This window comes from Gasterosteus aculeatus, chromosome Y (assembly GCF_964276395.1).
Source record: "Gasterosteus aculeatus chromosome Y, fGasAcu3.hap1.1, whole genome shotgun sequence".
NCBI lineage: Eukaryota > Metazoa > Chordata > Actinopteri > Perciformes > Gasterosteidae > Gasterosteus > Gasterosteus aculeatus.
This window is the reverse complement of record NC_135709.1, coordinates 9,150,456-9,164,868: the sequence shown is the minus strand read 5'-3', so window position 1 is coordinate 9,164,868 and position 14,413 is coordinate 9,150,456. Positions and strand designations below refer to the sequence as shown.

General features: G+C 42.7%; 1 protein-coding gene and 1 long non-coding RNA gene across 3 annotated transcripts; both read right to left on the bottom strand.

Annotated features, from left to right (window-relative positions):
• Positions 1–940: 940 nt before the first annotated feature.
• Positions 941–3,918, bottom strand: LOC120812530 (WAP four-disulfide core domain protein 1-like). Of its 2 annotated transcripts, none has more exons than XR_005710647.2 (7): positions 3,872–3,918; positions 3,552–3,747; positions 3,359–3,442; positions 2,800–2,940; positions 2,367–2,423; positions 2,216–2,275; positions 941–2,118 (listed from the first exon to the last, which is right to left on the bottom strand). XR_005710647.2 is itself a non-coding variant. In XM_078097514.1 (7 exons), exons 2-6 carry the CDS (start codon positions 3,673–3,675, stop codon positions 2,217–2,219), a joined length of 456 nt encoding a protein of 151 aa, XP_077953640.1. In that variant the 5' UTR covers positions 3,676–3,747; positions 3,872–3,918; the 3' UTR covers positions 941–2,118; position 2,216. The 2 variants fall into 2 exon arrangements, 1 of the variants encoding a protein (XP_077953640.1); XM_078097514.1 differs by having other exon boundaries at positions 2,376–2,423.
• A 7,441-nt stretch (positions 3,919–11,359) lies between these two features.
• On the bottom strand, positions 11,360–13,121 carry LOC144391003 (uncharacterized). Its single transcript, XR_013454862.1, has 2 exons — positions 12,594–13,121; positions 11,360–12,008 (listed from the first exon to the last, which is right to left on the bottom strand). It is a non-coding gene; the product is annotated as an uncharacterized LOC144391003 (long non-coding RNA).
• Between the last annotated feature and the right edge of the window lie 1,292 nt (positions 13,122–14,413).

Genomic DNA, 14,413 nt, shown 5'->3' with positions numbered 1-14,413 from the left:
TACATTTAACATATAGATTTACATTTAAGATTTATATTATTTAACAACTTGGTGTTACTGCCAAACATTATCCTTGGAAAAGTTATTGCATGAATTTACATGAATTTCTCTGTAAATGTTTGAAAAAGTGACATGAATATTGTCGTGCTTTTTTGGTCATATGATAAAGCTAAATGTAGCAAAACTGCGCAGGATTTTAGAATGTACAACATTTTACAAACGGCGCCCCATACAATTGTGGTATGACGAGATGAGTAAGTTCTCTTAATAAGTAAATTCTTCTGAAAAAAGTTAAATGTTGTGAAATGGTGGAAATTGGCGACCATGGGAAGCAGTGTGAATGCAATGGATCAATCATTTGATAGTGTGTTGTAAAAATAATTAAAAGACTACAATGGAACGTTGTTTCATCTTTATATATTTGCAGATAAAAAGCTGATGGTTAGATGGAAAACAGCTCAATCAAACACCTGAAATGTGTACACCGGGCATTTTATATTGGGCATTTGTTTCTATTTCTTCTCTCCTAATGACTGATGTCGTAGCTACTACATACAGAACTGTCACTAACACATTTTAGTAAAAGTATCGTCTGCAAACGAATAAGAATACAATCTACTGCATGTTTTCAGGTTGCATTAACAAGCTCATAGTAGTTAAACGGTGCAGGCCTCTAAATCTTAAATCAGATAATCCAAAAACGGCAATTGCCTCAAAGCGTACACCATTCATTGTACACAATAGATAATAATAATAATAATGAATGAATAATAATGCATATGAGCCTATGCAAAGGGGAATTTAAATATAAAAGCAAAAGAAAAAACAACAACCATTTAAAGACTAACTTTACTTGACCTCTCAATGCTTTTTCATCAGTATTACAAACTTTTTCCTTGAGATTTAAGATCCCTTGCATGAAAACAGAATGACAAAACTCTTTATTTCAACAATGTGGTTTATGTATATTTCACAAGTCAAAATCGCACCAGTCAAACAATAAGATTCAGACATCACTCTAGCTCTGCACATACACAAAGCCTTTTGTTTGACACCTTTCAGTTTATCATGTGACCTGCCTATTCTCCTGTTACTTCAAACAGAAATGAAACTGAGCACGATTTGAGTAGACAGTAGAGACAACCTAAGGTTGACTAAAGCCAGCCATGTTTGAAAATGACACAGAGGATCGTTTGACAAGTCTGCATTGCAACATGGGATGTGAAAATGTGTCCAACAAAGAGACCGTTATTTTGAAAGGAGGCAGTATTATTATTGAAAAGTACAACAATCATACTGCACTGTTACATAATTGATTTGTTTTATTTATTTCAGGAATAATTAGAAATTTTAATTTTAATTACCCCCAAATCTTTAAACTATCAAATGTTTGTTAAATATACATCTCCCTTTCAAATAAACCTTTTTAATTTGCTTTAATCCTTTATAGAGATGAAATCACACTATGCATTTATTGGCTTGAACTAATCTACAGCTGTTCCAAAAACCTTTAAAACCAACACCATCCCCACACTCATATGGCACTTATTATTTTACTTGGAGGTTGAGTTATATTTTTGAACATTAAACCCCACTTAGATAAGATTCAGAGAAGAGAACCACAGCAGCTGGACTTTTTCTTTTTTAATGTTTACAGTCTTTAAAACCTTCCAGATTTCAGATCAGGAAATTTGAGCACCATTTTCCTGAGAACAAGAGAGACAAAATATGAATCACAGCCACATGGGCCTGATTTTCCCCGCTGGCCGGCCTCGAAGGTTAGAGAGTGTGTGCGAATAACAATGAGCTGCAGGGAACGGGGAGGGTTGTTAAGAAATACCGCGGGCTCCTTATTTCCTTTTAACACATATGACGGGCAGCTTCGGTGAACTGCTCTGCTTCACCATCAACTGCTACATTTTCTCCCAGAGAGGGAGACCAAAAGACGGTGTAAGGACAAGCTGCGCGACGGGGCTTTAGGGGGAGGAGGAGGAGGAGGTAGCCGCTAGAGGTCTGGTGAAAGGTCAGTGGGATCCGGTGGTGAGAGCGGATCGAACAGGACTGGGGTGATATCTCGGGTTGTGTTAAGGCCGTGGGTGAGCCTGAGGTCGGGCCGATCTGAGGGTAGAACCGGAAAAAACATCGGCCTTTGTTTAAAAAGGAGCTAAGAGGCAGGAGTCTTTCGGGAAGATTCGACGCGACCGAAAAAACATACTTTATCCCAGGTGCTTGTGATGATTTTTTTCGTAGTCCACTCCGTTGCTCGAGCTGGTACCTGTCAGGGAAAGAGCCATCAGCGCGTCTGGAGGATTGGCGCCGCTTTGTGATTCAGTAATGGTAGAGACTTTTCAGGTGGTCTACATTACCTCACTTACCCAAGTAGTCCTTGTAATCCTTGGAGTATTTGTGCCTGAGACGTCCTTCTGTAAAAAAAACAAAAAAAAATGATCACACGGTTGGACTTTTAACTTGAGAGGCATTAGTTTAATGTTTCTGCCAACCGCTTCAGCCACAAATCATATACTGAGGCGATCTGTCCTGACAACCAATTTGAGTTTTTTGTTAGATCAATTGGAGAAACTTGGCTGCTAACAGCCTGCGATGTGCCAAGACTACGAGGCCAGACTCAAAGAGTCCTGTCCTCGTCCATCTAGGATTTAAAGGAGCACACACGTTCCATTATATTCTGTTCCATTAAATCAGACAAGCAAGAGATTAGTTTTAAAGAAAACATTTTAGATAGGAAATTATGTGTGTAAAATTAATGGATATTAGCCACGGAAACTGCTCCCGGCATACCAGAGTTGACATGTTGCTTGATACACTGTCCCCGGTTTGGGATGCCAGCGGCAGGGTTTCCTGGATTAATAATGTGGCACTCGTAGCCCGTGGGACAATGAAGAGGCTCGTCGCCATCCTCGGTCGTGCTGCAGGCCTCAGCTGGTGGACAGAAAATATATACGGTGCATGAGAAGACATATTTCTTATGATGCTGGTATGCTTTTCTTCTGTTTTTGTTTACTTGTCATCCTCCAACCCACCGTGTCAACTTCAGAAAACCTGCAGCAACCTTTCATAATATCCATTGACGAATAGCAGAACGACCAGAATGTCCAGCTGTGATGAATCTTGTGGACTCGTCTCATTTGAATTTACTGAGACTAATACTAGTGGTTTAAATTGTTCTACATGCCCCTTCTTATTAAACTGCTTCCCCCTTATTAATCATCAACATCAGACGTCGAGCTACAGTAAAATCAAGACAAAATGCGCTGAGTGAAACCTGGTGTCGTCACTGAGCAAAGGCAGGATTGCGTTAAAATCAAAGCGTTTCCTCTGTGTGTTTGTGTGCACTCACCCTGCAGAACCTCCTCCGGGCCGTCTAACAGCCAGCCGTTGCCCCCCAACCACCGAGGCTTGGGCTGCACCAGCCAGTCCAGCACTGTTCAGAACAGGCACAGATCCCGTACTTATCGAAGGGTTTTCAAGAGAAAAACAAACACCCATTTCTCAAACACAACCGCGTGCGACTCTCTGGTGGTTCTGCTGACCTAGTGGAGGCTGGACGGACTCCAGGCAGGCGTAGATGCATCCGTTGTAGCAGCAGCGTTTTTGGCGCTCGCACTCCGAGTCCGAGCGGCAGCCCGGCACCTCGCAGGCTCTCTGCGGCAGCATCTGGGGTGGCGGTGGACACCGGTCGTTCTTCTGCTGTTGCGTGGACTGGGGGTGGTTGGGGTACTCGTAGTCCTGCGGGACAGAAAAAAATACACATGTTGAAACAGATTCATACAAATGCAGATGTGGTCGGATCAAGCAGCTGTTTTCTAGCATTTATCTAAAAAGCAGCATGGCTAAAAATTGTATTGTGTACTTGGAGTCATTTGGAGGAGGCACTGGACGCTGTGTGTGCTTGTAGAACTGTGACACCTTCTGGCCACTGGGAGGCGGTAGCAGATCTGAGTGATTACTCACTACAGTGAGTCTGCCCTGCATGCTAAAGTCACAGGGACGTGACTCACTGTGCGAACAAATGCTTCTCTAGTGCTCCTGCGAGGGGAAAAGTAGGCCACGGCCCTCTGAGCCAAGCAAAGACACCTTTCACACGCTTTGGCAACATTAAGTGCGGGCCCACTTCCAGTCCACTTAATTTGATAAGTGTGAGAGAAAGGGAAAGAGAGAGAGGGTGTTTTTCCTCTGTACTAGATTAGTAATTAGATAATCAGCTGGCACACGGTCATTAAAACCTGGCAGGCCTACTGAACATGAAACAAAAGCAAATGTTTGGCGTAGACGGTGGGATCACACACACTGTACGGGCGTTCACTTTAGACCCACATTAATTCGTTGTGGCAGCTGAGAGCTTAGTGGTTGGATGGTTTTGGGGGGGTCGGGTGAGGGATTCACACCATACGGGGACGGAGGGAACAATGCAGTCAAAGCCTGTAAGCGCTGAGGTTCCTACACGTCACACTAAGCAGTCTGAGTTTGGATTGTACGTCCCTAGGTTTCAAATATTTTTGTGAGACTGGCCGAACTGCAGTTTGTTCGTAGCTGTGAGTCAGTCTCACGGCTGTTTGCAACGTTGTTGCAACAGACAGCTGTTTTTGATCTAAAAGAACCCGCTTTGACGAAGTTATTGATAAGCAAGTTTACATAGTAGAGCGTTTAGCAGCTAAAGAGCCAGATTCTTTTCTCAGGAGTTGGTGGAGACCCAATCAGAGGTGAAATGAAAGTAAATATTGGACTTTCAATCATGAGATGACCCGGAAACACTAAGCCCATTGAGCCCTAACGCTGCTCAGTGTGGTTAAATGAACTATTTGCTATCTTAAACGATTTCCTCAACTTTCCACTGTACACATATCTGCACTTTGTTTGCAGTGAAGGAAGCAGGTTTCTTCACATTCACAGACTGGAGTTGCTAAGAATTTCCTTTCCGTGGCTTGAGATGATATGATGTGGAAAATCTCACTCCTGCCAAACAAAAGGAATGTCTGGCAGAGGCACAGTGTGTGTATGCTTGTGTGCGTCTGCACACAGTAGATATGGTGTTTAACTGTGATCTGCTACTGTGAAAGTACAGTAAAACTTTAGAAGAAGAAGAATCTCAGGGCCTTGGTAGCCGATTGGCTACAGTTGATGCCATATGGTCGCACAGAGTCTCGGGATCCGTTTCTGTCTCTGGACCTTTGCTGCACGTTCTATTTGGCACAAATGCAGATGTCATATTAAGAGCGGTCTCAAAACCTTAACCTTTTACAGCTGCTTCTGCATAATCGTTCTCCCCAAACTCGTCATTCATGGCTCTGAGAAGATAAGCGGCGCCAAAGTGGTTCATGACGTCGCCTCCTGCTATCAAATCTATGAATGGAGACTACAAAGTCTGCTGTGATTGGACGCAATGACCGGCCTCAATCTCCCTGTCTCATATCCGATCTGTCCCTACAGACTCTCGCAAATGTGTCCGACAAAAGGTCGAGTGTGCCCTTCCTGTTTATGCCGCCGCATGTGTAAAGCGTGAGTATCCTTGTCCACACGTATGCTGAAGAAGACACGCCACTCTGAACATAGTTTTTATATTTGACGGCTTCACTCTCAGGGATGTCTTGGCGTGCCTGGTGTTGAGGTTTCGGAAGCTCTCGAGGGAGGACTCAATCCTTTGTTCTCGTCCCGGCCGGAAACGAGGACACGAATGAGTCAATTCGTTTAAATTCAAAAATCAAAAGTTATTTAATAACTGAACAACGTAATAGGGATTACAATTACAAAGTGAAATACTAAGCGAACAGTGGAATATTTCGCGAAATAGAGAATCCTCTGAGCAAGTCTGAAGTGACTTATCAACGCGGCTGCAGGAGAAGTTCTAACAGTCTTTTCCCCGCTTTGGTCCTTTGAAACCTCTTGAGGTGTGTCTTCCTTGGTGCATTTGAATGTCATTGGCCTCTTCTCCAAAGGGTCACCTCCTCCATTGTCCCTTCCACGTCGAGGTGTGAAGCTGCAGCTGTAACCTGAAACCTTTCTGTCCTAGCTGTCCCTCACACTCCAATGCACTCAATGTAGATACAGTGGCTTTATGCCTCAATGAGTGAATTTAACAAAGCATACATCGTTTAAGTCTTCATCTTATAACTAGTACACTTTAATTACAACAACCCATCATTAATGATCACCGTTCATCACATTTCATCATAAGATCTAAAACAGTTCATGTGGTTCAATTCTCAAGACCTTTGCCTCAGTCGGCTGCGTTACATTAAGTTGTTCATTTATTACCTGACAGGAGAAAAAACTCCCAAAAAAACCTTTTTGGGGATAAAATTGGGAGAAATCCATAAAGAACGGCAATTGGCATCCGTCCCCAGGTTTTAACATCACATTATGACAGAATGTTAATGTGTACAGTGTTTATATGATTTAAATGACTATGAATTGTGTTTGATTGAAATTGCATTCACTTCATCTAACATGTTAACGTAATAACTAATATCTAATAACACACAAACTATAATTCTAACACTAAACATTATTACACGCACTACAAATTCTATGACTAGGGGTGCACTTCTGGCTTAAATCCCTAACACTGGCTTTACATCGTGAGATCTTTTGTGGAACCCAGCGCTCATCTCTTTGATATTCCCCGGTGGTTATTTGCTTCCAGCATTGCCAATTGATGGGGTAGAGATGATTCTAGGCAATGACCTGGCTGGTGGGGCAGTCTGGCCTTCTGTGCCGCCATCTCCTGTGGTTGCTCCAGAGTTAATGGTGATTGCTGGGCCGGATGACTGTGGTCAGAGATATCCAGATGTGTTTCCAGCCTGCGCCGTGACCCGTGCGCAGCGTGCTAGGACCATTTCAGACGTTAGTGGAGAGCAAAGCGAGACGAAAGTGGTGATTCCTTTACCTGATCTTCCCCCATCCGTCCCTCGGCCGGAGTGGGTTGAAAGTCAGCAGGTTGATCCATCTCTGTCTGGTTTGTTGACCAGTGTTTTGCCTGAAAGTGAGGTTGGAAATGTGGCTCTTTGCTATTTTCTCCAGGATGGGTTGCTTGTGAGGAAATGGGTGCCTTGTAAAGGTGATTTTGTTGGTGAGCCTGTATTTCAAATTGTGGTGCCTGAAACATTCCGTGTCGCAGTATTAAAGATTGCGCAATCTGGTCATTTGGGGGTGAGGAAAACTTATGACCGCGTTTTACGATACTTCTTTTGGCCGAAATTGAAGCGTGATGTCTCCAATTACATAAAATCGTGTCATACATGTCAGCTTACAGGTAAGCCGAGTCAGTCAATCAAGCCAGCACCTCTCTGTCGCATTCCAGCAATCAGTCAACCATTTGAGCATTTGATCATAGATTGTGTGGGGCCTTTACCAACCTCAAAGTCTGGTTGTTCTTATCTGCTGTCTGTGATGTGCCAGACAACAAGATATCCTGCAGTATATCCTTTGCGTTCAATTTCTGCAAGATCAATAGTCAAGGCCTTGACACAATTCTTTTCAATTTTTGCCGTTCCGCGTGTGATTCAGAGCGACCAAGATTCGAACTTTACATCGCACTTGTTTGGACAGGTGTTGAAACGGTTGAAGGTGACTCATAACCGTGCGTCTGCTTATCATGCGCAAAGTCAGGGAGCATTTGAACGTTTTCACCAGACATTGAAGTCCTTGTTGCATGCGTACTGCACAGAGGTAGGGAGAGATTGGGAGGAAGGACTACCTTGGCTGATGTTGTCAGCCCGAGAAGTTGTTCAGGAGAGCACTGGGTTTAGTCCCAATGACCTTGTTTTTGGCCATACAGTCCGTGGTCCCTTGGCAGTTCTGCGGGATGGCTTGGGTGACACTGATGTCAATGGTCTGAATTGTAGTGGTCAGGGTTAATATTGTGATTATGAAATGTAACTCCTGTCATCCTTCACTTTGTTCTCGTCTCTCTCTTAAAATGCTTCTTTTAGGTACCTGGTTGCAGAGCTGGGGCGTAGTTTCAATGTGGAGGGTGCTAAGGTAGTATGTTTTTTTTTGTTGTTTTTGGGAGTTTGCGGTGATCCCTTTTGGGACCCCGTCTAAAGGGAGGAGGTGTGACGACCCCTGCTTTGGAGGCAGCAGCCTTCCAATGAGATTTGGTGATAATCCTGTGTTCACTCATTCATGCTGTCGCTCTCTCCTCTCTCCAGCAGACGTCCGGTGTGGTAAGGCAGCCGCCTGTTGAATCCGGTTTCCTTTTGGTTGAATGCCCTTGACAACACCCACCATTTACACTTTACCCTCATGCACATCCTACACTACTAATAATACTGACATTCACATCCCATCTGGAATGGTTGTGGTTTTTCGTTGTTTTGTGTGTGAAATAAAGAATGTTACACCTCGGAAACCAGTGCAACTCCAATCTTGTCATGGCCCAAAGAGCCAGGTCGTGACAATCTCAGTGCCCTTTTTTTTGTTCTCCCTTCTGAGTGCTCTGTGGTTTCACGGGGAGTCGCACTGGAGACCCTGTCTGGTTCGGCGGTTGTTTTGAGATCCGGCCGCTCATGCTTCCACGCAGATATCTTAGACTGATAGTGAGATTTTCGGTTTCCTGTGCTTTAGGCACACAGGGACATAAGTACTCCCAGAAATACGCTACTGCACGGTCAAGGCTGTGCACATGTTTGCGTCAACAAGGGAAAAATGCATTATTTTGTTTTGTTTTGCTATTTAAAGCGTCAACTTCAATGTGCAACACCTCCGATGTCTTCTACTAGATTAAGTAGCACACAGCACACATCTGGCTCGTCTCTTGGGTTGTCAGGACTCATTTCCATGTACAGGTAGATTGAGTCACAGTTAAGCTTACTGTTCCTCTAACTGTAGCCTGTAAATTAATTGAGAAGGGAGAGTATCAGTGAGTGCCATGAATTTTCCCTCAGTCGCCACACAAGATCAATGTCTGGGACGTCAGAGGCGCGAGGTGAGAAAGGAGATGTGATGGTCTGGTTTGTGCGTTTGGTGGCCTACTGAGAGGCAATATACTCCAGTGTTAGTCCAATAATAGGCTTCTGCTCAGCACACTCACATCATCTGACTAGAGAGAGCCGCAAACAGTGCACAACACAAATTTTGCCGTTTTTAATGGCAATACGACTTTTAAACCGCCAATACCAACCAAGGCTGTACTGTATTTGTCATGCATTCCCTGGGCTGGTGCTGATGAATGGAAATAAATTCCTTGCGTTCAGCAGTAAATGGGTCCAGTTAAAAAAACGCAGGAGTCAGGGTCCAGTGTATCAGCAAAATCACATTAATAATTGTGTAATTATATTCATATAAGTGCTGGTTGTGAACCATTGCAATAAAAATATCACTTTTAGTCCTCTTCAACACAGCTCAAGACCTGAACATCCTGGTTTATTCTTATTTCATGGCGTCAGGGAATGCTACATGGCGTAGACATTTCGTCATCCAAATGAGCAAACAAGCAGTGCGAATCTGTTGTAGTTTTACGTAGTTGCCCTGAGCCGAGTGAAAGAGCAAGCCGGTCAGCTCAAGGGGGGGAAAGCAAAGCACCGAGGGGATGAATGGAGACGGCATAGGGATGACACGAAGCAAGGTGGAATACAGTTCGGGAAGCCGGTGAGAAGAGAAACGGCAGCTGGGCGTCAGTCGCTCGAGGAAGTAGGCTGTACATGGTTCACGTCACATCAAATAAATTCAAACTGTAGAGATTTACGACAGTAGCCTCAAACAGCGTGCTCACCGACATGCCCAGGCACATACAGACTGTGTTATGGCTATATGAGACTAAATTTTCTCTTCCCCTCACACACATCAAACGGCCTCCTCTGGGTTGTAATAGCCTCTCACCTTCATTTCTACACCCTTATTACGTATTATTGATCAGTATTAATCAACAAGAAAAGTGCTATTGGTGACCTTTGAACCTTTTAGATTGATATAGATAAGAGAGGAACTTTAAGTAAAACACTGCGTACAGATCATGTTATAATTGAAAATATATATATATATATATATATAAATATATATATATTAGGCATAATAATACAACAAAATATTTTAACGTACCTTTCTTTATATATGTATATATTTAATTATGTTTTGTTTTTACACCTCTTATTTGAAAATGATACATAACACATAAGGGAGTCAGCATGCTGGTGGCCTGGAGTTTGTTTAACATTTTTACCAATTTTCCTTTCAAGACCCACTGACTGTTCCGTATAGCGCCGTGCCTACGGAAAATTCTCTGTGACTATAATTTGTCTTTCCTCACGTTATGAATGAGGCAGAGGCTGTGTGTGCGCGTTTGCTTGCGTGTGGCGGAGGTGGTTGAAAAAAAAATTAAAGACTGAGAGATTGAGAGATGAAAAGGTTCAGATGAAAAAAAGAGACAGACTCCTCCCGCACAACCGTCTCAGCATGTTCCAATTACAGCCGCTTTGAAGCAGAGTCAAGCAAGACGGTGCATTTGGGCCCATCCTTGGAGGAGACGAGGGGAAGAGATTCAGAGGAGAAAAAGAAGGGCTGGCGTGGGAATGGGCCAGGGGATGGAGAAAGCAGGGCGGAGGGAGGTGGAAAAGGTTAACCGATAAATGCGACTGAGAGAAAAGGGTCAACGGGGGCCACAAACCAGCCAGAAAGTGAGAACATTGAAGCGAGCAAAAAAAAGAAAGAGAAGGAGGCACGCTACAGTGAGCCTGACGCGCGTGTCACATGCGGGCGTGCCATGGCTAATGCATCCCAGTGAGCATTTTTTGGTTGAAAAGACGTTTAAAAGACGTCTATGCCCGACGTTGAAAACACGTTGCAAAATGGTTTAAAAGTGAAAGTTGTTTCAACGTCTATTCGTAGACGTTGAAAAGACGTCTATGTTTAGACCACATTTCAACGTGATTTTTTAATACGGTAATATTTCGTCCTCTCTTGTGTGCTATATCATTGTGATGTTTAAAAAGAAACTACGTCCACATTTGTAAGTTTCCCACCGATATTATAAATCACGTTGAAAACGGGTCTATACGCGAACGTCTTTTCAACGTCTACGAATAGACGTTGAAACAACTTTCACTTTTAAACCATTTTGCAACGTCTTTTCAACGTCGGGCATAGACGTCTTTTAAACGTCTTTTCAACGTTGAAATGCTCGCTGGTTGAAATGTGGTCTAAACGTAAACGTCTTTTCAACGTCTATGAATAGACGTTGAAACAACTTTCACTTTTGAACCAATTTGCAACGTCTTTTCAACGTCGGGCCATAGACGTCTTTTAAACGTTGTTTCAACGGATAAATTGCTCGCTGGAAACGTACAAGTTACATACTTAGTCACAGTTGTCATGTTAACAGCCCTTAACAAGGACAAACACATTATTTTATTAATTTGCATTTATTATAAATATAACACTATACATATAACACTTTTCCTAATTAAAAATACAAAAATAAAATATATATTTCAGGGAAATTAACTATGGATTTAAAAGTGCAGAAACAACATTTCTGTGTTCAACAACAACAATTCTGTGTTTGTAGACCATTTTTCTGAATCATTTGAACTTCATTTTTAGATTCTGTAACAAGATGTGGCTGTGAGTCACTTGAGTTGGGATAGTATACCTGAAATCAGCTGCATCTCCCTCATCCTCACTTGATGATTCTTTGTGTAAAGGGAGTCAGAGTGCAGAGAACAGCCCTCAATTGCAGATTTCTCTGGTCAACGTGTTTATTCAATTCAAATCATTTTATTTTGTTCAGCTTTGCAATCTGTAAACATGCAACATCCTGTCCCAAAACCCCCAAAATGTAAAAAACCTTCAACCGGGAGAAACCTGAGGAGAAAACAGCAAGGCAGTAGGTGTGTAGAGTATGAACAATTTAAAGATGTACAGTACATCCAATTCCTACGACAGAAATGATTCTAATATTGTGGATTACTAAGCCAGGGGTAAGGCAGGACCAGTGCAGGGACAACCATCATCAGACGTAACCTCCATCAGATGCAACCACCACCCACAGAAACCTGTGAGGAGGGAAAGCACAAAGGCAAAGTTGGTCATTTGGGTTTATGATGACAGTAATAAACTAGTAATAATAACAGCAGCAGGTGTGTTAGAACCCTAATTTATAGATTGTTTACTTATTACATTATCAACAAGATAACAATTCATCTGCAACTTATGGTATTTCTGGAATAACATTTCCAGGTATATTACACAGTATCATGCTTTAAGCAGCAGTAACTTACAATGTGTTGTCCCTCTTGTTTACAGAGCACAACTTGTTGAATTCAGCCCTTCACCCTTGCAATCTGTATTTAGCCCCCATTGCTTTAAAAACGTATTTTCAATGTGAAATGCAATAACATTTATGGGTACAGCAACAACCTAACGCATTAGTAACACCAAACACACGAAAAATATTCTGGGATGTTTACTTTTGGTCCAGGTCATCATGCTGCACGCTAGCATGCTAACTAGCAAACTACCTGCGCTAACGCTAACTAGCTTAACAAAAAGGGCCGTCTTTCCCGTATCGGGTGGGCAGCACAAGTAAAACACCCGGTTATAGTTCCAGGTGTTCTTCATTCAAACACTCCCGTACTTACAGAGTAGTGGAGCCGGTAGTCGTGGTTCTATCAGCCCGTTCATGTCGCTCTGCTGCCGTAACTTCGCTTCGTGCTGCGTCCGCTCGGAGCTCTGCAGGCGTCTAAGAACTCGCGCATGCGCGTTACAGATGTGAGCGGAGTCACGTGTTTACAAGTAATGTTTGAACCTGCCCGCATTATTATGTCTTAAACGCATCTTATTAACAGCACGCAGTCCGTAGTTTCATATTTATAACGTTTTAAGTGAAATATTAAATACGTTGAAATTACGTCTTCGCGTAGACCAAATTTCGCCGACCAGTTCATTAATTATTATGAAAATCTTAACGTTAATATCGTCTATCTTTCAACCTTACGTTACATCATGACACATTTGTCAACAAATTGATGTTTTCTGGCACGTTGATGTTTTATCCCATTTTTAGCCGGTTGAAAAGACGTTGAAATGAGGTCTTAGACGTTCAGACCTCATTTCAACCCGATTTCAACCATATTTCAACGTTGAAATTACGTCTTGTGCTCACTGGGATAGTTCTCGGCAGCATACTGTGCAAAACGCTTAATTTCGTTATTGCCGACTGCTTTAACCCATGACATTTTGGCTTACCATTCTTTTTTATAGCTGCTTTTATTTGAAGGTTCACTGCTCATTTTGACACACGATAACGCTCACCTCCCAGTGGCCAGTTCAAACAAACTGTCACCAGCAAGCAACAACTGTGTCCCATAGCAACGTCCGCGTGAGTTTTTGGCTCGTTTAAAGAAGCCTATTATTGGCCGTCAAAAAAATATATATATATATATATATAGTGCTCACACAGAGTCCCTTGCCACACATGTGTTTTTATACTTTACATGTGTTGCGCTAAAGTGACTGTTGGAGCTATATTTTTATTTGTGTTTATTTTGGGTTTAAGTTAATTTATTGCCTTACTTATTTCTTTTTCTTTTCCTGTTAAAGTTAATTTGGTGTATTTTGTATTTATGCTTTACTCGTATTGTCGTTTATTGGTCACATGGTGTTATGTTCATTTGCATAAGTAGGTCAAGGTGGGAGGTACTTCAGGCACGAGGGCATATGGTTTTTTACCAGCGTGAGAGAGGCAGCAGAATGTCTGTGAGCTTGCTTATGTGTGTGAATAAACCGCCTCAAACTCAATCTTGTTATGGACATTACTTTGCTTTGGTACCTCTGAACCTGCGTAAAGCCTAACCATGACGTAGCTTTGAGTGGCCATTTGAGAAGTTTGTTATTATTTGTTTTTGTTTAAATTTATGGACAAATAGCCACTACATTAAGTAAAAAACCCGCCCTGGATATATCGTTGGTTTACGTGGATACTGGACTTGTCGTTTGCTGGATTACCGTTTCGAAAGTGGATTACTCACCTGGATGCGGGAGACAAACAAAGGAAAGGGCCTAGGAGTGACGGAGGTGTGGGCTGGATACAGTGCAAACATCGAATAATACGACCCATCCGACAGTGTAAAGTTTCCCTGGACACCGTACTGGATAACGGTGAAGCTACTGGAGCGCTGGAGCTGCACTACGGAGTGGAGGATATTATTTGCTGCAATTTGAATTCGCAAAGGCCCAAAGCCTTCACAGGTAACGCGCACGGCCGCGCGCAACAACAGCTACTGCGTGCATTCAACTCCGTGTACAAAGGCAACCACCGCAACAAACAAAGTTCCACAAGGTATGTGCTGTATTCAATCTTTGCAAACAACTGTGTGTGTACATGACCGGCATCAACAAAGGGTAAAATGTCTGACGTTGCATCTAAAGCCAAAAGCGACACGGCGCTTCCTACAAGAAG